At 43.9% G+C, this 22,370-nt stretch overlaps 2 protein-coding genes across 2 annotated transcripts; one reads left to right on the top strand and one right to left on the bottom strand.

Moving 5' to 3' along the window:
- Window positions 1–266: 266 nt before the first annotated feature.
- Window positions 267–15,895, top strand: LOC121673156 (cAMP-dependent protein kinase type I-alpha regulatory subunit-like). Its single transcript, XM_042046238.1, is given in 12 exon segments — window positions 267–373; window positions 2,274–2,452; window positions 7,611–7,784; window positions 8,408–8,499; window positions 8,698–8,759; window positions 9,260–9,306; window positions 9,839–9,877; window positions 9,879–9,998; window positions 10,439–10,499; window positions 10,764–10,885; window positions 11,468–11,549; window positions 13,355–15,895. Coding segments are annotated over 11 exon segments (1,149 nt in total). The 5' UTR covers window positions 267–373; window positions 2,274–2,275; the 3' UTR covers window positions 13,528–15,895.
- A 2,353-nt stretch (window positions 15,896–18,248) lies between these two features.
- LOC121673157 (pseudokinase FAM20A-like) lies at window positions 18,249–22,084 on the bottom strand. The gene is made up of 3 exons (XM_042046239.1): window positions 21,965–22,084; window positions 21,832–21,891; window positions 18,249–18,894 (listed from the first exon to the last, which is right to left on the bottom strand). Exons 1-3 carry the CDS (start codon window positions 22,039–22,041, stop codon window positions 18,630–18,632), a joined length of 402 nt encoding a protein of 133 aa, XP_041902173.1. The 5' UTR covers window positions 22,042–22,084; the 3' UTR covers window positions 18,249–18,629.
- Window positions 22,085–22,370: the final 286 nt, after the last annotated feature.

The following is a 22,370-nucleotide window of genomic DNA, read 5'->3' as shown; positions in this document are numbered from 1 at the left end:
TGGCAAAACAAAAGGGAGTAACTGGAGAACTTCTCGGCGCTTTTTCAGCCCGTGGGAAGGCCACGCTTTGTGTTTATGCAACGCACAATACACGTGTGTGTGTGTGCTTGGGCAGGGATTAAGTGTGACAAGAACGAAACCTGTTTGAATTGTTGGTAATTCCATATTAACTCGAAGCCTTCTGTAATCTCCAGCAGCAGAATTCGGAGGGGCACGCTGTTATGTTGTCTCTGTGCCCAGGATGTGACTTCAGTGACTTGTCATTTCTCAAAATTACTGTGACTGAATCCGTTTTTTCCCTTTCAAAAGCTGATCCCGGGATCAACATATCTTACTGCATATTAATAAGCTGTTGCCACACTCCCTGTACCAGGTAACTTCCTTTATATTTCATCCAAAAATGCCCTGAGAAATTATTTCCTGTTTCTGTAACTCTCACAATGGTAATTTTCTTATGCAAAAAATGACATGAAATGTGTGTCTGTATACGTTTATATGTAAAAAATATATTTTAAAATGGTTTTTTAACCTTGTGGTGGGCTGAGCCAGGCTAGATGCTAAGCACCCACCAAAACTGCTCCATCACTCCCCTCCTCAACTCAGCAACAGGAAGGAAAATATAAGGAAAGGCTCCTGGACTGAGATGAGGGAGAGATCACTCACCACTTGTGATCATGGGCAAAACAGACTCGACTCGGGGAAATTGGTAATAAATTAAACTAATTAAATTTGAGCAGGATAATGAGAAATAAAGCCAAATCTTACAAACATTATCCTGGCCCTCTCCCTTCTTTCCAGCCTTAACTTTACTCCTAATTTTCTCTACCCCACCCCCCACCCCAGAGGATGGGGATTGCAGTCAGTTCATCACACGTTGTCTCTGCTGCTCTATCCTGCTCAGGGGAGGACTCTTCACACCTTCCCCATGGGAGACAGTCCTCTGTGGACTTCTCCAGCATGAATCCTTCCTGCAGGCTGCAGCTCTTCATGCACTGCTTCAGCCTCGTTTCCCTTCCATGGTCACAAGTCCTGACGGAAAACCACTGCAGCACGGGATTCCCATGGGGTCACACTCTGTGCATTCCCCTGCTCCAGTGCGGGGTCCTCCAGAGGGTGTAGGGGGATTTCTTCTCCCCCATGGATCTCCAGGGGCTGTGGGTGGATCTTTGTTTCCCCATGGACCTCGCTTGGCTGCACGGCAGAGTTGCCTCACCATGGGCTATATCACAGGCTGCCAGGCAGTCCATGTTTCGGGGCCTGGAGCACCTCTTGCACTGACCTTGGGGGCTACAGGGCTGTTTTCCATGTATATTCCCACTCCTCTCTCTGGCTGAAGTAGCCGTTTCTCCTCCCTCCTTAAATACATTATCCCAAAGGCTCTGCCACTGTCCCTGATGGGCTCAGCCTTGGCCAGTGGCAGTTTCATCATGGAGCTGTCTCACATGAGCTCCAGCTCGCAGCAGGTTCTCACAGAAGCCTCCCTATAGCTCCCTAAATCTGGCTATGCAAACCCAATACAAACCTGAAAGGGGGGGAAAAAACTGTTTAAGAACATTTTTAAAAGGTCACAGCTGAGCTGATGAAGTCTTTTGAAAACCTGGCATCATAACAGATGTTTAAAGCTGTATTCTTTGTTATTTACAGCTGAAGAGGTATTTTTGGGATTGCAGTGTATCTGTGAAATAAGTGATGAGGTATGAGCAGGTTTAAATTACACAGGAGTTTTTAGGAGTGATGCCTGTAATCCATAACTTCCTTTAGCAGACTCTGCCTTGACATTTGAAGAACCGGCTTTGGCTTCAACCTGAACATGTCTCACTTCCGAATACTGGTCATGCTTGGCCTCTCACATTTCCAGCTTCCACCCACCTCTCTCCTGGCCATCGTCCATCCCCATGACCCCACACAGACCATGCAGCTCCTGACGTGAGCCTCCAGTCCTACAAAATGCTCAGTTTAAGCAGCAGGAAGTTCAGGTGGAATCTTCTCTGGCTTGGAGTGCTCACAGGGCTTGAATTGTTGAAGCTTTTTCAGCTCAACCAAATGCTTTTCCTTTTCTGCCTGTGGCTGTAGAGCCCCCAGAGTTTTGATTTTTGATTTCTTTCCAGGTGCTAAATAAGTTCACAGCATTTTCTTCAGTGTAGTTACTGCTCTGGTAGGTAAAGGTGGATTTTTGCTGTGGTATCAGTAAGATAATGCAGCATAATTTTGTTTTAGGCAGCGGCATCTTTGCTTCCAATAGTTATTTAACCTTCTCCTTCTCTTCCCTTCAGCAATGGCAGCTTCCAGCAGCAGCAGCAGCGAGGAGGAGCGGAGCCTTCGGGAATGTGAACTTTACATCCAGAAACACAACATCCAGCAGCTGCTGAAGGATTGCATTGTACAGTTATGCACAGTCAGACCTGAAAGACCCATGGGATTCATCAGAGAGTACTTTGAAAGATTGGAGAAGGTAAAAATATAGAATGGGAGGGAAGGAGAGTGGAACAAATTTAAATGTATCTTTGTGATTTAGGGGCTGAGCTGCAGATTTGACCAGTGTCTGTGTTGGCTGTTTGAGATTGGAAGTGGTGCTTTTGGAAAACAGATCCTGTTTCCCAGTAGTTTGTGCACCTCTGTCATACCAAAGCATGTAGGGCAGAGCATAAGTTGACAAGGAGACTTATCCAGCTGGGATGTAGATGTGATCCCAGTCCAGTGCTTACTCATGGAAGTTGATACACAGCATTCATGGGTGTGTCTGGAGCTGGAAAACTGTGCAGTTTGACCTTGGCTGGATGCTGGTGGTAGCATTTGGATTCTTATATTGATTTCCAGTAATTTGGGTAGAGCACAGAAGTGGTGCCAGTGGTATTATCCCAGGCCTGGTTGAAGTCAAATGGAAGTATTGGCATTCCAGGTCTCTGCAAGAATGAGCCTGTTTCTGCCTTCTCTTGGGAGTTCAGTGTTTCTGTCTTCTTGTGTTTGTCCTGAGGTGCCTTTGGTGTTTTTGTTGTTTTTGTTGGAAGCATTCTGGGATCTCGGGAATGGAAAGCATTCGCGTTGAAACAGTGATTTCACACTCTTTTGACCTGTTAATTTTGTATATTGATATCTAAGCAGGTAGGAAGAGAAGCTGCAGTGGAAATGGGAAGATTAAAGGCTTGTGCAGAGGAAAGGTTGGATACAACTGTACTCAGAACATGGAATTAGTAAATAATGCAGCTGTGACCTTGTGCAGCAGTTGTTTGCAGGTGCTGCTCTCAGTACTTGTATAGGCCAGTTAGATATTGATCTTATTTTTTTGTTCTAGTGAGTTACTAATTGCTGATGTAAAGAAGAAGGAAATTAACACTGGAGATCATAAATATGTCTGATGGAAATTGTATTTTAATGGAAGTGTTCAGGATAAATACTAGAGAATGACCAAGGGGTGCAGACTACCTGCTGTAGCTCATAATGTATTTGGGGAACGTTTTGCTTATGAAATGAAGAGCTCTGACTATTTTTGGGGGGCATGTGTGAGTATCAGCAACAAACCAGTGAATAATGGGGTTCTTAAAAATCCTTTGTCTGTGCCCTTTACAATGCCTCCTTCCCCTCCTGGGATTCTTGCGTTTTGAAGTGCTGCTGGGTTGGGAATTTTTAAAACACCACCATGGGTATCTATAGACAAAATTTTACCAAGTAAATGGCATTAGTGTGCTTAGAATAAATCCTAAACCAATCCATATGTGGGGATATAAAATGGGATTATTTAGGTGCTTTTGTGCAGTGGATTTATGGTCAACATGCAGTATTTAGGAACTTAATTTGTTTTTTAGCAAGACAACAAGTCCAGCTCTGAATTTAATGACATGAACGTTGGAATTGAATAAGTTGATGGTTTTATTCTGGTGCACATTGGCTCTCTGTGTACTCGGTCAGCCTACACTGAAGCTGAAAATAAAACTGGTTAGGTAATGTTTTTTCCCCTTAAATTGCTCTCACAATTTTGGTCAGGGTCTTTTCTCATGGGTTCCAAGTGCCCTCTAGTGCAGCTGTAGCTACAAGTGAAACTGGAGCATTTTTTTCTTGCCTCCTAGGATTTAAAACTTGCTGCAGCTTCCTCTGGGTGGCTTCCCCACTCAGCCTGGGCTGGGCTGAGTTGATGCAGGTAATGTGGTACCTCCACAGCTATCAGGTAACAGAGCAGTGAGCATCCTGTGCTGGGCAGGAAACTCCTGACATCCGTGTCTGGAGAGCACAAATGCTCAGTACTATTATTAACCAGCTCCAAGCCAGTCCTCAGCTCTGCTACAGCAGAAATGCCTGAAACTCAATCTGCTTCACCTCCCAAAATCCTGTCTTTTTCATCTGTAATAAAGCAGAGCAACTTTTCAATGTGCTTTCTGAATTTTCATCTCTTTGAAAATTATCTCAACTATCTCAACCTCAGTATCATCCAGTATTTTTTTTAAGATGGATTTTTTGAAGGAACACCATTGGAAACTGAAGTGAGGTTGCTATTTTCTCTCTCATTCTCTTGACAAGTCATCTCTTCCACTGCACACAAACAGAGCTGATTCACTGGCATGTTATTAAAATATGTTGGAGAAATTTAAACATGCTTTAGAATCTCTGTTCAGAAACATTAAAATCGCTGCCTCTGAGATGGTTACAGCTACTATAGGAATTCAAATGTCCTCTTCTGGGTTATGAAAGCTGTTAGATGAATCTAATTACTACACATTGATTGTATAAATGGTTTTATTGTATCTCTTTGTGATGTGCTAAGGCCTCTGTTCTCTTTGCTGTACAAACATGTCTGGTAATACCAATACCTGCTAAAGATGTAATAGCTCTCCAGTGCAGGGCTGGGCTGTGTAATGCATGGAACATTTAATGTAGATATCATTATTGCAGCCTGCTAGATGAATCCTGGCTGTTGGACATGACTGTCCTCTGGAATAAGTGCATGGTTGAAATATTGTGTGTGATGCAGTTATGTGCACATTGGACTTTATAGAAAGCTGGAATTAGGAAGTGTGATGGGCATGTAGTCACTGTCCCTGTTCCCCACAACCTGCCCTGCTCAGATACCTGAATAGCTGAATATTTTCTCATTTTTCTGAGTGTTTCTTTTGCAGAACAAGCTAGTTTAGAAGGCTATACTGTGCAATTGTGAGTTTATGGCAGAGCTTTAAAAAAAAAAAAAGCTTTTATAGCTCCTGAGTGTTTGGGGGTTTAAAAATATGATATAAATGAAATACTAATTACCCAGAAGAAGTTGAGACTGTGTCTGGTGCAATGACAATTAGCAGGTTTTACAGTGTACAATTCTGAAATTGTGAAGATTTTCTTCAGTAGCTGATAAACTTAACTATGAGTATGTGAAGTGTCACCACTTCAGTATTATTTGTAATAATCTAAATGGACTTAATAAACATCTGTTATTTGTCAGGAAAAAAGTAAGGCTTACAGTTAGTGACTGACACTGAAAACTGTGAACTGCCTCATCAGCTGAAAGATCAGGATCAACACTTGGATGTAATAAATCGATGAACTTTATTCCTAAATCTTTCTCAAATCCTGGGAATGGTTATATTGATGAATGCAGAGCAAACCGAGTGTCTTTATCCAGTATATGTTTAGTGGTGAGGAGCTTCCAGACTTGGACAAACACCTTTTTCTCATAAACAGTGGCTAAATCCAAGGGTAACTGAGAATAACAACTGCCTCTGTTTCTTCAGGCCCTACTGTAATTTTTCTCTGATCTGTTGGTGTAATAATTGTGGTTTAGTATCAGAAATTATAAAAGGTATCTATTAGAAAGATGAAAACTGAGATTATAGGATGTCATTCCATGGCACAGGGTTGTCTGGCAGTGTGTAGTATGAATATCTGGAGACTTACGGTTTAGTTGACACAGTGGTGGTTGGAGCTGATGATCTTGGAGGTCTTTTTAAACCTCATTCTATGGTTCTATTCTATGATTTGTCTCATTCAGGGAGAATCTTCTTGGTGAGCGTGTATATGGGCTATTTAGAATAACTGGTATATTTTAAGTTTATACATTATCTTACCCACCTGTAACTTATTTCTGTGTCCATCCCTACCTTACTATACTAAAAAAAAAAGTTAATATTAAATTTTGATTCAGACAGGAGTTACCAGTTGTATCTTTTTGTGTTAATGCAGTTTCCTTCTCCCTGAGTAGGGCATTGCCCTGAGGAGTCTCTTGAAGAGTGTTTTGATAACAGCTCCCTCACTAAATGCTGCTGAAGTGCTTCGATCTCTGATCACAATATTTAATATTTTATGTGATACTGGAAAAAGCCCAGCAGCTGGTGTTCATGTATTTAAAAAAGTGTCTTTTTTAACGGGTTAAGTATTTTGTATGTGAACAAACATGTTCTGTGGTTGATGGTGAGGCAGTTTACACCAAACACTACTGCTCAGGCTATTTTTAATTTCATCTCTGTTGAGACTTGTTCCTCTAAAATCAGACGACAGAATTGAGTTTTAAATACATTTTGCTCCCATGGCTGGGAAATGTAGCACCATTTTATCAATGGGCAAAGAGCAGGAAGTGAAATGTGAGGCGGTGGAGCTCCTTGGCTCTGGGAGAGGGGGAATGTAAACTGCCAGGAATGGTTATCCCATGGCCCTTTCCTCAGGCCGGTGCTGTTATCCAGAGCCTCGCTGCCCAGCTGGGATCAAGGACACTGGGACTAACCCAGCTTTTACAAGGGCTGGAGCTCTGGGAGAACAGATGAGTCCTTGTTCTTTTACAAAATGTCCCAAGCCCCTGTTTCCTTACACTGGGAAAGTCATTTGACCTGTTATGATGTCCATGCTCTGACTCCAGGGTTGACTGGTTTGTTTTTAATCTGATTTTAGTTGATTGAGGTGAATCTTATGAAGAATTCAAGTTTCTGTGTGTCAAGTTAATTAGAATTTGTTTTATTGTAAGTACCCTGGTCTTCTACAGTATCACTACAACACAAGAGGTAACTGAGGGAAATAAGGAAAACGTGTAACCTTGTGCAAGGTTTGCATGTGGTTTGCATAAAAAAATCCCACTTGGGCCTCCAGCATCCTTCCTCCAGCTCTTTTGAAAGCAGTGTTCATGTTTCTTTCTCCTAAAATAAATGTTGGTTAATCAGTATCAAGTTGGTCCATGACTCAACCTCTTCCAAAAGCTTCTCATGTAACATGGATTTCTGAGGAATTGCTCCTCTGTCTTTCAACTCCAAAAAGGCTTTAACACCTTGCAGCTGAGGGGAGGAACTGGGGGGTTTGCAGCTGGGGAAGTGCCTTCAGCATTTGGGGAATGCCTTCATCACCTGCTGAATACACTGGCAGAAAGTGGAATCAGCTCATTCACACTAATAGTTTAATAAATGGAGAATAACTCGATAAGATAAACACCATTGTGATGTGACTGGTAGGAATGAAAGGCACATCTACCATGTGTTTTGAAAGGCCTTTGATCTTGGATGCTGCAGTCTCCTGTTTGCCTTCATATGGGAATAATGGTACACAGGAAGCTCCCTGGTGTTGGCAGGCTGGGCTGGAACATGATATATGGCTGCTTTTTTTTCCCCCTTTGGATTATGTGACACAAACATGTCTTCCTTCCTGTTTAGGAGGAAACAAAGCAGTTGTTGAATCAGCTGAAGTCTGGTTCTCGCTCCGACTCCCGGGAGGATGAGATCTCCCCTCCTCCTCCCCTCAACCCTGTGGTTAAATATCGATCACGACGTGGGGCCATCAGTGCAGAAGTCTACACAGAAGAGGATGCTGCCTCTTATGTTAGAAAGGTGCTCTGACTCTTTAACATTGCTAAAAATGACATCCACAATCCAGAGTTTATCTAAACCCACCTTCTGTCCAGAGTATTGAATAACACCAGGCTCCTGGAGCCTGTTATGTCATAATTGCTGGGAAAAGCAGAGCTGTGTGTGTGGCTGTTTAACCGGAGGACAGAATAACCTATCATGCAATTAAACCATTCATGCATTACTTAGACCTGTTCCCTTTGAAGTCATGTGTATTTAGATGTGCATATGTTTAGATATGTTATATATAATGTGCTTCCAGTTGTTTGGCAGCTGCAACAACATTTGGCCTAATGGCAGAGCAGACTTGCTGCTGTTCCCAGGAAAATACAGGTTGAACAGGTATTTGTCCTCTTGCAAAAAAAAAAAAAAACTGAGCATGGAATGGTGCTTTTCAGTTGCATAAAATACAAGATTGTATTTTCCTTGTGTTCAAACTGTCTGTAAACATTAACTATATTTGGGGTTGTATTTATAGTGCTTGAAAGAAAATGGAAAAACTCAGCCAGTGTTTTGTAGCAATTTAAGTTGTTTATTTACCATGGGAAATGCAGAAGTTTTTAATGAGAAAAATTATCCATTTGCTTTCTCTGATTCTCTCCTAGGTTATTCCAAAAGATTATAAAACCATGGCTGCTTTGGCAAAAGCTATTGAGAAGAATGTGCTGTTTACCCATCTTGATGATAATGAAAGGAGGTAGGAGCAAATCTTTGTGGGGTTAAGGTTTGTGGATGGGCAGAGTTCAGAAGAGCTAAATGTGTCTCACAAATCTGCAGTGACTCTGCAGTGGTCAGTGGAACCACACAGAGCTCCAGGAGCAGCCTTGGTGGGTTGGGGGTACTGATGTGTAGAGTTGTGCAGGCTTTTGTCTGATTTTGGTGTCCTCTCCTTCAGTGACATCTTCGATGCGATGTTCCCCGTCACTTACATCGCAGGAGAGACTGTCATCCAGCAAGGCAAGTGACAGTGTGTGCACTGGGGAATCACTGGAGGTGGGGAGCAGGCTCTGGTCTAGTGCTCTTGGTAGTTTGTGTTTATTTTTTAATATAAAAGCGGGGTCACTGCAGCCACACAATTCTTGTTGTGTTCCCTGAAGCACAGCTCACACTGAAGAGAGGAGTGGGAGCCACTGGAGGAAGATGTGGCTTCCTTGAATAGATTATCTGTTGGGAATATTGTCCTTTGATGGCTCTGTAGAAATGTTACGTCAATTTATGGATCTGGTTCGCCTTTCCAGTAATCCTGGAATTGCTGCTGATCTCCTGGATACCAGTAGATGTCCCCTTTCATGGGGCTGAGAGGAGTGTGAAATCAGCAAAATGAGACATTTCACCCTGCAAACTGCAAAAATTTGTCAGCCTTATTGGAGTCTAAACATCAAAGTTGGCAGAGATGCCAGTTCTTTCTTAATATATTCAAGTTTTTGTATAATAATTTTTTTTCTTCTCTTCTTTAGGTGATGAAGGTGATAACTTCTATGTTGTTGATCAAGGAGAAATGGATGTAAGCATTCCTGGTAGTTTATTGATGATACATTCATTCCTAGCAGAAGAATACTCTGATATTTGTAGGCCTCTTCTACGGACCTTGCCTTTAGTTGCTTTTCTCATTTTAAGTTCTTACTTATAGAATTTTGTTTGGCTCCTTAATGCCTCAGTCTGGCTGCACAGAGTGAGTTTCAAAACGAATTATTTGGACACAATACAGATGTTTTATGAGCGCAGGGTGGAGTTGAGGTGTGGGACAGGCTTTAGGAGCAACCAGACTTTATTTTCCAGCCCAGCTAATTCATAGCTCTTTATGACACGGACCTTGCTGAGATGTTATTTCTCAGGAGTCTGTGGGTGCAGAGTGTGTGCCTGTGGTGTAGAGGAGAATCCCTTTGTCAGTTAAAGCACAAATTGTGCTGGGGTTGAAGCGTTGATAAAACCCTGAAGTGATCAACTCTGTACAGATGTGAGAATTTCCTTTTACTCCCAAAGGAATGGAGAACAGCAGGAAGCTGAGCTGTGTCTGACCACACTCTGCCTTGCAGGTTTACGTGAACAGTGAGTGGGCAACCAGTGTGGGTGAGGGGGGGGAGCTTTGGAGAGCTCGCCCTCATCTACGGCACCCCCCGAGCTGCCACCGTCAAAGCCAAGACGAACGTCAAGTTGTGGGGCATTGACAGGGACAGCTACAGAAGGATCCTGATGGCAAGTATCCCTCATAACCTGGAATTGTGCTTTGGGGTTTATGTATCCTGTGTATCTGACCTTCTGCCTGTGCCTGTCCTTTGCTGGAGTTATTTATTCCAAATCCTGCTGTCTCTTCTGTAATCAGAAAGCTGATTACTCAACGTGCATCTCTCAGGCACAGGGCAAGGGGGAATCTTGCATTAGTGAGCAAAACAATACCAGTATTAAACTGAACTGAGAGTGTAACAAGGCTGCAGTAAATGCTGAGTACTTTAGGAATGTTGCTCAACTGGAATATTACTGAGAGAACTCAATTTCAAAACATTTCATCTTGTGGGTTTGGGGTCTGTGAGACAGAACACAGTGTGTCTGGTTAAATTTGTTTGTGTCTTGAGTTTTATTTGGAGTAGAAAGAAAACTTACTTTGTGTGCTTTTTTTTTTTTTTTTTTTTTTGTAGGGAAATACTTTGAGAAAGAGAAATATGTATGAGAAATTCCTTAGTAAAGTATCTATATTGGGTAAGTGAGAAGAGTTTTGTTCTGGAGTGGAATCAATTGCCACATTGTAATGAAGCTGTTGCCCAGCATTATGATGATTACAGGCTGTTGTGATAATTCATCACAACTGCTTCTCTGCATCAATCCAGAATAACTCTAATTCAGGTCTTGATCACTGATGCATAAATGCAGCCAGAAATACACTGACCTCTGTATAAATACAGAGCAAAAGGTGCAATTTGTGCCTTGAGAAGACACTCCAGTAATGAACTCTTAACTCTGTAGAATCTCTGGACAAGTGGGAGCGTCTCACTGTGGCTGATGCCTTGGAACCGGTACAGTTTGAGGATGGGCAGAAGATTGTGGTCCAGGGAGAGCCTGGAGATGAGTTCTTCATTATCTTAGAGGTAAGTAATTAAAAAATTAAAAGCTCAGAACTTGTCTTTTTTTTTTATTGTGTCCCTAAGCAGGCACTTGGAGAAGAACAAAACATAGGAATGTACTTCCAGAGAATCCCTAAAGAAATATCATCTTGCTGGGCATGCAGTAGCTTGGATTTAGTTTTGCTGTTTTCACAAACGGTACTTCAGGAAAAAACTGACAAGTTTCTGACTGAAAGCAGTTTATCTTTTTCAGAGGACCTGTTCTAGATAGCTGGTAATGCCTTACTAGTGGTGTCATTGTCTTCTGTCTGGTGGTTTGTGTTTTTTGTGGATTTTTTGCTAGTCATAACATAATATTCCTGCCTTTATGAGGAAAACCAGGAAGAAGACACTATGGATATGTAAATGTTCAAGATGTTTTATGCTTAGAGAGGAGAGGAGCAGTTGTTCTTATACAGTAGTTAGGTGAACTGTGCAAGGACTGTGATGGTTTTTTAACTGAGGCCTCAGAACAGTTATTTCTGCAAAGCAGCTGATTCTGTGTGAAATTCAGTGTTTGGAGTGATGTGGCAATTCCAGTTGTTTGACTGCTGTGATTTATTGAAGGGCACAGCTGCAGTGTTACAGCGTCGGTCAGAAAATGAGGAATTTGTTGAAGTGGGCAGACTGGGACCTTCTGATTACTTTGGTGAGTTATATTGTGACAGCTGTGGCTACAGACACCACTGTCACCATTTTGTCTGTGCTGTGTCAATGGTAGAGATGAGATGGATTTGCTTAATTACTGTTTTGGGCTCATGCGGTTGCTCTCAGTGTTGGGTGAGTATCAGAGTCACTTGGCACTCAGGTGTGCACACAGAAATATGATTGTTCCACACTGCTTTAATGTAGAAGAGGCCTGGTGATGATTTGGCCTGACCTCCCTGCCCTGAGCAGAGCTAAATTTGAAATGACATCATATTCCTCAGGGCTGTGTCCAGTTGAGTTTCTTGTGTCTCCAGGGATGGAGATCCGACAGCCTTTCTGGGCAGGTTCTTTCTCTTTCTAACCAGCCTTGTTGGAGTGGTTTTTTACTTCATGCCTGACAAGAATTTCCTGTTCTGCAGCCTGTTGCTTTCTCTCTGTCTTTCACTGTGCAGCCTGGGTTTGTCTTTGTAGTCACTCATTACACAGCTGAAGACAGCAGTCAGATAAGAAAATTCCTTCCTTGGCCTTCTGTTCTCCAGGTCAGAAAGGAACCTGGTCAGAACCTGCTGTTTAATGGTTAATACAGCCCTCTCCCTCTCAAAACCCCGAATGTTTTCCTCATGTTTTAGGTAGTTCCTCTCTTTCCTCTTGCTAAAACCTTTCGGTTGTCCAGGTTTTCAGCTCTGTAGATGATGTAAGCAGCAGATCCTCTGTTGCAAGGCCTGACCTGTGATGGACTCGAGTGCATGGGCTCTACCCAAAGGTCTGCTTAGCTCAGGATCTAGGATTAGACTTCATTCTATCTGTGTCATTTCATATTTTCTAATATTTCCCTCTGTGTTCTCTTGAGTTTCCCACTCTAAAGGGAAATATTATCACAGTCACTGTGTTCAGGTACTGCAGACCTTTCCTTCAGGGGTTTAGCTCTCCCTTACAAGCTCCTTATTCTTTTGCAAGCTTCTCTTTTGGAGGTGACTGAGTTTGGGAGTTTTAATTGGGCACAGAGGAGAAGCTTTTATCATTTCTTTTGAACATCCCTTCTGATAATGCAGGCAAAAGTGTTCTCCAAGGAACAGTGAGTTCTTTCCTCAGTCCTGAACATGGAGAGAGCTCAAGTCCAAAACCAAGCAAACAAAACCCAAAAGTTGCTGCTGTGTTTTCTTCCATGCTTGTTGCAGGAATGTTAGGGGTTGTTTCTGTTCCTGATAAAAGGGGCTTGTTGAAAACTTCATTTCCAAATATGTTGCTCAGCAGTTGAAACAAAGCTTTTGGCATGTTTGTGCATAACTTAAGAAATGGGGATCCAGTGGGACTTCAAAATGCTCATTTTCCACAGCCTCGTGACAGAGTCTCTGTTCTGGCCAGCAGTGGGTCAAAGGCTTCTCTCTGGTGCATGAATGTTTTATTTGTTTGTGTACTTCAGAACCATGCTCTTGTTGTCCTGAGTTTCCTAGAAATACCAGAATTGAGCAGTACTATTAGAAAAATAACTACTTGTTGGCTAGGAAAATTACATGGAAAATTGAAACATGACCTTTTCTCAAACAGACACAGTACTGAAAATCTTTTAGGCTTTTTTTTTCAGAGGGACTTGAATGTGGACGGGCTTTTTAATAGCACAATCATCAAGTAGGTTGTTGGTTTTAAACTGCCTTCACAGGTGCTTCTAACATAACTACCAGGTACTTGTCCTGAGCAGTGCTAAAGCCTGAATTACCTTCTCTGTGATTTGAAATGGAGTAGGGTCACTTCTTTGCCTCTTTGCCTGCTGATTGGTAACTCTGTTCCCTCTTTGTGCTGTCCCAGGTGAGATTGCTCTGCTGATGAACCGTCCTCGTGCTGCCACCGTCGTGGCTCGTGGCCCCTTGAAATGTGTGAAGCTGGACCGGCCCCGGTTCGAGCGTGTGCTGGGTCCCTGCTCGGATATCCTCAAGAGGAACATCCAGCAGTACAACAGTTTTGTATCACTGTCTGTCTGAAACCTTCCTCCCTGTCCAAGCTATGCTTCACGAATGCAGACTGCTTTTTTTCCCTCGTGCAGAGCCACATCACCACTGGCATTTGCAGCTTCCTGTCTGGTTAAAAACAAAAAAAAAAAAAAGAAAAAAAAAAGAAAAAAAAAGGAAAAAAAAATAAACTGCTTATCATGGCACTGTCATTAATTTAGAACATATTATTTCTGTGCTCTCTGTCCCATTAAATTAATAGAAAAAGTTCAATGGAGACGTTTGCTTCTCTCTGTGCACCAGTGTCCAACTCAGGCCAGTGCAGCCTTGCTTCAGCGAGGGAGAGACCTCCTGGCACCACACCATTGCCATAGAGTAAGGAGGTGACAGTAAAGGGGGGGAAAAAAGTTCTTTTAAAGGTGTTTCTCAAATTGTTGGGCAGATTTTAAGGCTGTGGTCATCACCTGCTGTATTTCTTTTCACATGAGAGCTACCCTTGTAATTGAGCTTCTTGGGGCTTGGGGTTTTCTGGGTTTCTTTTTCATTTTCTGGGTACTGTAATCCTGGGTTCAATCGTGAGGCATCAGCTGCTAAGAAAGCCACAGTTGGAATTTACCAGTATAATTGTTCCTGTGTCTGCTGGTTTAAGATTGCTTAGTTCTGTTCTTGTCAAGTGTAAATCAAAAGCTTTCCAGGTTAATAGTTCTGGTGAACTACTGCAGTTGTTGATCCATTTGCTGACTTGCCGCAACTGATCTTCTTCACTCGTTCTTTCTCCAGCCATAGGTTTGCCATTTAAAACTCTTCCTGTTCCAGGTGGCAAGAACCAAATGCTACATTAAATGCCTGACTTTGGTCTCTATGTACTAGATTGGTGTAAGAACGGTGCAGCTGTCCAGCTGTTAGTACTGTTCGAGTGCTTAGATTGGTGTAGAAGCCGAAAGCAAACATTTGATTTTCCCTGTGAATTGTTTTGTTAATCCTCAGTTGACTTTTAAAAAATCACCATCAGTTCAAATGACCCTTTGTTACCAGGGAAAATAAATGCTGAGTGTTTTGGCCAGCATCAGTTGCAGGTGACAAGATTGCTGGTCTGTAGAGCTCCATTATTCTTGGTAGAGAATGTGAGGCAGAAAAACTGAATGTTTGTTTGAACTTTCCTGCAACACTCAGTTGCTTTTAAGGTTTTAGAGCTGTCAGTTCATCATTTAAAAAATGGTTCACTATAAATCTAGTTCAAAGCCAAAAGGTGCATTCTCTTTTCTTGCTTATGGAATTTCCACCACACTCGTTTCATCCTCACTCTTTTTTTTCCAAGTCCAATCTGTTGCGGAGTCTTAAATGTATTTCAGTATTTCCCAGCTTTGTGTTCCATTACTTTGTGCTCACCAAGACTTCCCAAAAGTTTTTACTGAATTCCACGGTTCAATAATTGTAGGCAATTTTTAAGGTTTCCTTTAAACTGTAATTTATATCGAGTAGCATAGGTTTGTATTTGGGAGTGACAGCAAGCAGTTTGGCATTTGTTATGCAACTACTTTAATGATGGAGCCCTTGTTTTATTTCCTTTCTGAGGTGGTGTGGATTCAAATCCAACATTTTCCCAGGCATGGAGAGAATCAGGAAGAGTCTGCTAATTGATGCAGAATAATACTGAAGGTATCCAGCCCTTACAAAAGGTTTCAGGGTATTTCTGAAACTGAAATCCCAAGAAGGGGATTGAAATGCTTGTGGTTTGAGTTCTCTATTGAGGAGATGTTGAATAGAGGATTTCTGCCAGAGTCCTTAAGGAATAAGCAAATGCTACCTTTTTTTGGTTCTTTTTTTTTTTTCCTTTTTTCCTTTTTTTGGTAAAACTTTTTTCTTAAGTTTTAACTCTGCAGGTTTTTTTTCTTCATATGTGTTCTTTGTGTTACATTAAAGCACCAAAAACTGTGTAAACCAGTTAGAGCTCCACAAAAAAAAATGCACATTTTTTTTATATAAGGCTTTCTAATCAAGTTTCACTACTGCATCTTTTTAGCTTGCTGTTTACTCCCTTTTGTAGTTTTACCTACAAGATTTTAAGATAAATCAGCTAAGTCTGAGTTAAATATTAAACACAGTTATAGCTTTACCTTTGTGTGCAATTTCAATATGTTTGAAACCACAATTGGCATAGTTTTGCCTTAGCTAACATTCAGGGCTTTAGAAGTAATTTTTTGCTAGTCTATCTTCAGCAAATTGATGAAGTCTATTGCCCTAGGAAGCTATAGTCAACCAGAGGACCATTTTTGTATTGTTACCTGACTCTATAAATCTGATTTACTGTATGTGCTAATATATTATATTATATTCCTTTTGTTATAGATTGTCCTAATGGCAGGTAAAGCAATAAAATGATTTAAATTCTTAAATGCAATCAGCCTCTTTTATTTTATTCCCCACCCCTGCCTTGTGTTTTCCTTTGGCTTTAGAGGGTTTGTTATGAATGAGGCAGCAGAAAATAAGCAGCTTAATGGATTATCCTGGTGTAAACTCCAGAGGGGTGAGTTCAGGTCCTGGCTTCCCCCTGGAGCCTGGGGAGAGCTTGTCTCCACGTGCCAGCCTGGGAATTCCTCTGGAGCTCTGGCAGCAAGAAGGTGCCTGTGTCCTCTTTGGCTCCTGGCAACTTGTGCTGCTTTGATCTCTCCAAGTTGGTAATTCCCAGCTCAGCCATGATTCTTGGAGCTCAGGAGCCTTTCCAAGTCGGCTGCTCCCATCTCTGCAACCCCTTTAAAGAAGGTTTTGAACATGTGATGGATAATCATGAATAAGTTGTTGTGGGAAATGGAAAAGGGGGGTTTTCAACTGTGATGAAGTAGGAAAAAAATTTGAAGAGTGACCTGAAACAGCTCAGACTTGGATGTGTTTTACATCCAGCTCCAAGAAAGCTGTATCACCCAGCTTTGAAGGTACAATAAAAATGGATCTATCATGTAAAGGAGAACAAAAATAAGAACTTTGTTACTGGACCAGCCATTTAAATATCTATGGGTTTGTTTCCTTCACCCTGCCCTCCCTTTCCCAATCCTCCCCCACTGAAAAAACCAGGCTGAAACCAGAATTTTATTACCTAAAGTGAAACTTTAAACCCTCCACTTCCAGCCTCATAACTGGAAGTATATACTCCATAACTACAACTTCAATTTAAGCTTATCTTCTGTTGCCATGTGCTTCCTGGTGAAGCAGCAAACGGTCACCATTCCATGACAAACGATGGAATTAATTCTGGGTTGGTTCTGTGTGGTGAGAGCACAAAAAGTCACCGGTAGAGGGAGATAAAACTTTGGAGTTCATTGTCCTGGACAGAAATAACCAACACAGCAAACATGCTGAGAGGGAGTGAAATCCTCCTATTTTCATCTGTTCTCTGTCCCCAAGAGTGAAAAAGTCAAGGATTCTGTTAGAGACTGTTGGAAAGCTGGAAATGCAAGGACTTGTCTGAACCACAATTTGGGAGACTAAAGGAGCCTGGAGTGGGGTTTTTGGTGGGGTTTGTGTGGGGGTTTTGCTAACCTTTGTGGCCTCAGAACACTGGGGGAATTTCTTCACTAAGAAACACTCCAAACTTCCTCAAACCTACAACTGGGCACCTGTAGGGCCGCACCAAAATTAGAACTGCAGCCTCTCCTGTGGTTTGCAGTTTGGGAACAGGTGCATTGCCAGATTATTGTGGAGTTAAATGAAGCACCAGCACAATCCCCTGTGGAAAACAGCTGTGGCCAAATGAGCTTTGTTCCTTCCTTGCATCATCCAGGCACTTGTTGGTGTCACTGAGTTCCCTTTAGGCCAGGCAAAATTCCAGTCCATGGGAAAAGGAGCCAGTGGTGGTGCAGCAGTCTGCTGGGATCCTGTTGAAATGCTGCCTGACAGCTTTTGTGCAGGGATTTTGGGATCCTCTGGAAGGTCTGCAGTGCTGTGGGTAGGTTTTGTTTAAACTTAAAGGTTAGTTTAGAATGAGTTTCTGGTAGATTGGTTATGGTGTGGGTTTTTTTGTTGGCTTTTTTCCCCCTTAAGGATGATAAATTATCAACAGAGTTCTCAGCTGCTTTCCCCAGGCTGCCAAAAGGCTCAGTGTAATAATTCCTAACAGTTGAAGGAAAAAGCCATTAAAGAGAGCTTCACTAATCCAGTTATTCTTGAACCTTGTTGGGAGGTGAAGGCTGAACTGGGAACTGAAATACCCACAATAACTCCCTCCCTTTTTTGGTCCCCAGTTTCTGTTGCATCTCCTCAAAATGCAGACCTGGAGAGGGGGGAGAGACTGGGATACCATTTCTATTTTCCAGCTAATTATGACAACCTAAATTATTTTAAAAGATATGAGGAGATGACCTGAGAGAGATTCCCCCTGCTCTGGCAAAATGTTTTCCCCAGAAATGGGTGGGTTCTTGAGTTGTAAATACACTTGTGTGTCTCAGAGTGGTTTGATTTTGGTTTTTTTTTAGGTTGGGTTTTTTTCTTTGGGGTCTAAGGCAACACTGCCTCTGCTCTATATCCACACTGGCTCTTCAGGCAGGTAAGAGAAGTGGTTTTATTGCCCTGTGAGGCTTTGTGTGACATGCACAGGTCGATGTGGGGTGACATTGCTGCAGCACAGGCCTGACAGCGAGCACGTGCAGATGCCCTTTGGTCTGACCAAGCTGGATCAATGTCCTGTCTTAGTGGCAGGGGCTGCCCTTTCCTCAAATACACACTCCTGATTGCAGAACAAAGACTTAATAAGAAGAAAATGCTCTTAGCATCTCTTTATTCAACCCTCATCCTCAGGTCAAGTTCGTGTCCTTCTCTAGCAAGACCAAGCCCCCGTGGAGGTTGAGCAAACCAAGGTCAGGTGTTCCCCCACCCTCCCAAGGGCACGGCCAACTCCAGCTCTGGAGATCACAGCTTTTGCAGCCCAGAGCTGGTATTTGGGGTGTAAAGATCTGCTGCAGTCACGCCAGCACACTGGCAGAGCACAGGAGCTCTGGTTAAACACCAGCAGAGGAGCCCAGAGTGATTCTTCATCTTCTGGAGTTTCCCCTCTCAGTCTCTGCAGGTGTTTGTAGATAGAAATGACCAGTTCCTGAAGCTGCCACTTGCCTTGCAGGGTTTTCCCTGGCTCTGAGCTCTGTTTAAGTGTCCAGCTTCGCTCTGTCTGCCGCAGGGCTCTGGGGCTGTGCGGTGTCGTTGACCACCACCGTGGCTTCTCCAAAGGTGTCGATGCACTTCCCCACGGCTTCCAGGATGAGCTGTAGCCGTCTGTCCAGGGCCAGGAGATGGGGCTCAGTGAGCACAGGGGCCAGGGGGTCCTGCAGGAGGGACTCCCTCATCACGTCGCTGAGCCGGTACTCGGGCTCCGCCAAGAGCTGCAGTCGCAGTAACGTCGTCCTCTTTATTCTGGAAAATAAACAAATCAACAATTTAGTGGCTCCTAGCAAGAGCAGCTGAGCCCCTTGGCAGCAGGAGGGCAGAGATGGGTGACGAAATGTAAAGAACTTTGCAATGAAAGTTCTTTAATTTTAATTTTGGTGAGTAATGAAATTCTTTGCAGAAACCTCTACTTCTGCCTTTGTTTTCCCAGAGTATTTGTACTGCAAATTTCTGTCAGCAGAGAGATAAAGATGACTGAAGTTCTCGGTAATGAGTGAGTCAGAGGTGACCCAGTTCCCCAGGTTCCTGCAGGGTGGTGCCATCCCCCAAGGATAACATTTATGAGACGGGAGCAGAGGGGGAGGTAAATAATAAGGCAAGAATGAGAAAATATCTTCTGTCAAAACTCTGAGCAAAAAAAGAGGGAATATTTCCTGGAACTGATGTAAGTGTGACTTTTCACCTTAAGGGGTACCGAGATTCAAATATGATTTGCTTTGACAGAAAATGGGATGAAAAGCTGCAACCTTGGAATGCTTCTGGGCATGAAATGAAGTATTCTGAAATCATTTGTTTAATCCTCAGCAGAAATGTATTGACTTCAGCGTGTATAATACTGAAATGAATCAGTGGTTGTAGTCATTGCCCTTTAAATCTTGGAAACAAAGTGGTCCATGTGTGGGGAACCGTTCGGATTCAGCTGAGCCAGAATTTTCAGGTGGAAAAAGGTGTAGTTAGATCCATTTTAGCCAACTCCAGAATTTGTCTTTCTGTGGCTGTTGTTTACCCAGGACATTCACTGGGAATGTTGATCTGGATCTCTGCAGCTCCAGCAGGCCATGTGCTGTTTGGGAAAGGGTTGTGGCTGTACCAGGTCCTGGGGGCAATCACTAAGGTAGGAAAAGGCCTTTAGGATCATCAAGTCCAACTGCTGTCCCAGAACCATCAAACCATGCCCTCAAGTGCCACATCCACACATCCTTTAAAGACTTCCAGGGATGGCAACTCCACAATTTCCCTGGGCAGCCTGTGCCAATGTTTTACAACCCTTTCCAGGAAATTTTTTCCCTCATATCTAACCTAAATCAGGAGTAGCTGAGCAAGGTGTGCGTCTGTGGTCTGTGTGCATGTAGCATGAGGGAAGGAGGATGCTGCTGCCACAGGGGCAGGCATCAGCTTCCTGCATTAATACCGCTGGAAAAAATAAAATAATCAATTGATCAAGTGTCAGGGCTGGCAAGGAAGCCTTAAACCCCAGCTGTGAGCTGCTGCTGCTGCTGCTGCCCGGGAAAGCTGTGCCCAGAGCAGATGTGAAGGAGCATCTGTGCGCTGTCCTTCGAGGCAGGGCCGGCGCAGGAGCTGCTGTGGGTAAACACCAGCTGTGTTTGCTCTGGTCCCAACAGCGACGGCGCTTGGAGGTGGAGAACGGGCTGCTCTGACCCTGTGGGGAGCAGCTGATTGAGTGCTGGAACAGTTACACAACAAACAGGCAGAGCACGGAGAGGGCTGAGATGGAAACGCTGCCCCGGCCCCGCTCCGCTCCCACTGTAACCCTGTGGCTGTGCTGAACTGCTGAACCTTTCACCCCGAGCCTTCCAGGGACTTCATCAGGCTCACCAGGGCTGTTTTCAGGCCTGGCTGTGCCTCCAGGAGGGTTTGGATGCTTTCAGGGAAAGGACCAGCTCATGGCATGTCTGTATCTGTGCCAACCACTGTGCTGGGAGAGGAGACCTGCAGGCTTCGACGTGTGGGACAGGGGCTGGGCTGGGAGCTGTGAAAGGCAGCTAAAAATACAGACCCAAATCTGCTGGAAGCCAGACTTGGAGCAGAACTCAGCTGGGGATGAGGTGGGTGTGTTAAACAGGGAAGGAAGCAGGCTGCCTGCAGCATCCCTGCGCTCCCAGAGCTCCCACGTGGAGTGGCTGCAGGAGCTTTCCTGCTCACGTGGCTCAGCTTGGTGTCAGAGCAAGGAGGTGACTCGGTGGGCTGAGTCCAGGCTGTTGGTCAGGGCAGGCTGAAATTTGTGGTCTCCATGTGCTTACTCAAGTAAAACCTCTTCTCTTCCTTTCCAAGTGGTTTTTAGGTGTTCTCCCACTCCAAATGGATCGGCTCTTGTGGGAAATGAGGGTTTGTGTGTCTCCCTCAGACAGCACGAGTTGCTTTTATGGTGTTCCTGGCCCTAGTTTGCTTATGACAAGGTGTTCAGGTCCTCTTAGCACTGCCTTTCACAAGAATTAAATTAAGAGTGGTTTCTGGGAGGTGGACCTGGAAGAACAGGAATGATGTGACCTGTGGATATTACGGTGTGCAGATCAAATTAAGAGGCAGAGTTAATTTCAAACTGCACAAATTTTCAAGAGAAGGATTCCCTGTGAGCCTGCAATTAGAAATGAAAAGACTTGCTGAGTACAAATAACAGTTCTTAAAATTAAAGCTGTGTGGGGAGAGTGCAGTTACCACCCCGAGGGGGACAAAGAGCAGGTACAGCAAGGAAAAAGGCTACACATCTCCTGAAGAGAAACCCCAGGGAAGAGCAGCTGCTTCTGCCTCTTAAATTTAACTTTCAGCTGCTGATTTATGTGAATTAATGAAGGGGGAACATAGGGTTAAATTTATGAGCTTCTCCTTCATGCCATGAGAAGAGGAAACCTGATTAACTGCATCGAAGTTCCACCCGGATTTTGGATGGAGATTTGTGCTTCCTGATAGCACCTCATGTTGATGGGCTGGGAAAGGCTGTTAGAACTTTCTGGAAGAGTTTGATCCAATGGACAGTGCCCCCTGCTCTGTCAGTGAATGCTTTTCCACTTGTGATTCCCATGTTCCAGCACCCAGCCCGCCCCTTGGCTGGGATTAGCAGGGTCTTCCTTGAGCTGCTGGATGGAGCCAGGCCTGGGTGACTTCCCAGTGACAGCAGGAGCACCAACATTCCTGGGCAGGAAGGAAGGTGGAGTTGGGACTTACATGCAGCACTGGGAGAGCGGAGCCAGGATGGAGATTTCATCGTGGGAATGCCGCCCAAACCTGGGGGTGAAGCAGAGTTCAGTGGTGCCCTCCTCCTTTCCCCCTCCCGACCTCCTCCCCCCCACTGCCTCACCCTCGGGCATTGTCCAGATGCAGGAGGAAGCCATCGTCCCCAAACTTGGTGAACATCTCGTAGTGGTGCCGGTCCATGTTCCCTGCAAAAGGACACAAAGAGACAGAGTTTCCCCTGCAGGGAATTTTCGAAACTATCCCAAGCTTTCTTTCAGACCTGCATGGAATATTTGTTGCTGGGCTGGAAGTGTCTGCAATGGTCAGAGCTGCTGCTTCCCCTTGCTGGGGAGAGTCTGGGGGCTCCCCTGTGCCCCCACATTGAAGGGGCTGTGCTGGCTGTGGGGAGGGAGGGAGGCAGGCAGGCAGGCAGGCAGGAAGGAAGGCAGGAAGGAAGGCAGGAAGGCAAGAAGGCAGGCAGGAAGGCAGGCAGGAAGGAAGGCAGGAAGGAAGGAAGGCAGGAAGGCAGG

This window comes from Corvus kubaryi, unplaced genomic scaffold (genome assembly GCF_017639235.1).
Source record: "Corvus kubaryi isolate FWS band 111438036 unplaced genomic scaffold, C.kubaryi_AGA036_p1.0 65249, whole genome shotgun sequence".
NCBI lineage: Eukaryota > Metazoa > Chordata > Aves > Passeriformes > Corvidae > Corvus > Corvus kubaryi.
This window is presented reverse-complemented; position numbering and strand designations above follow the sequence as displayed.

Coding starts and splice junctions, on each gene's coding strand:
- LOC121673157 (XM_042046239.1), bottom strand. CDS start 22,041: ATGGACCGGCACCACTACGAGATGTTCACCAAGTTTGGGGACGATGGC. Junction 21,892..21,964: donor CATCTGGACAATGCCCGAGG/GTGAGGCAGTGG, acceptor CTTCACCCCCAG/GTTTGGGCGGCATTCCCACG. Junction 18,895..21,831: donor CCGCTCTCCCAGTGCTGCAT/GTAAGTCCCAAC, acceptor TTTATTTTCCAG/AATAAAGAGGACGACGTTAC.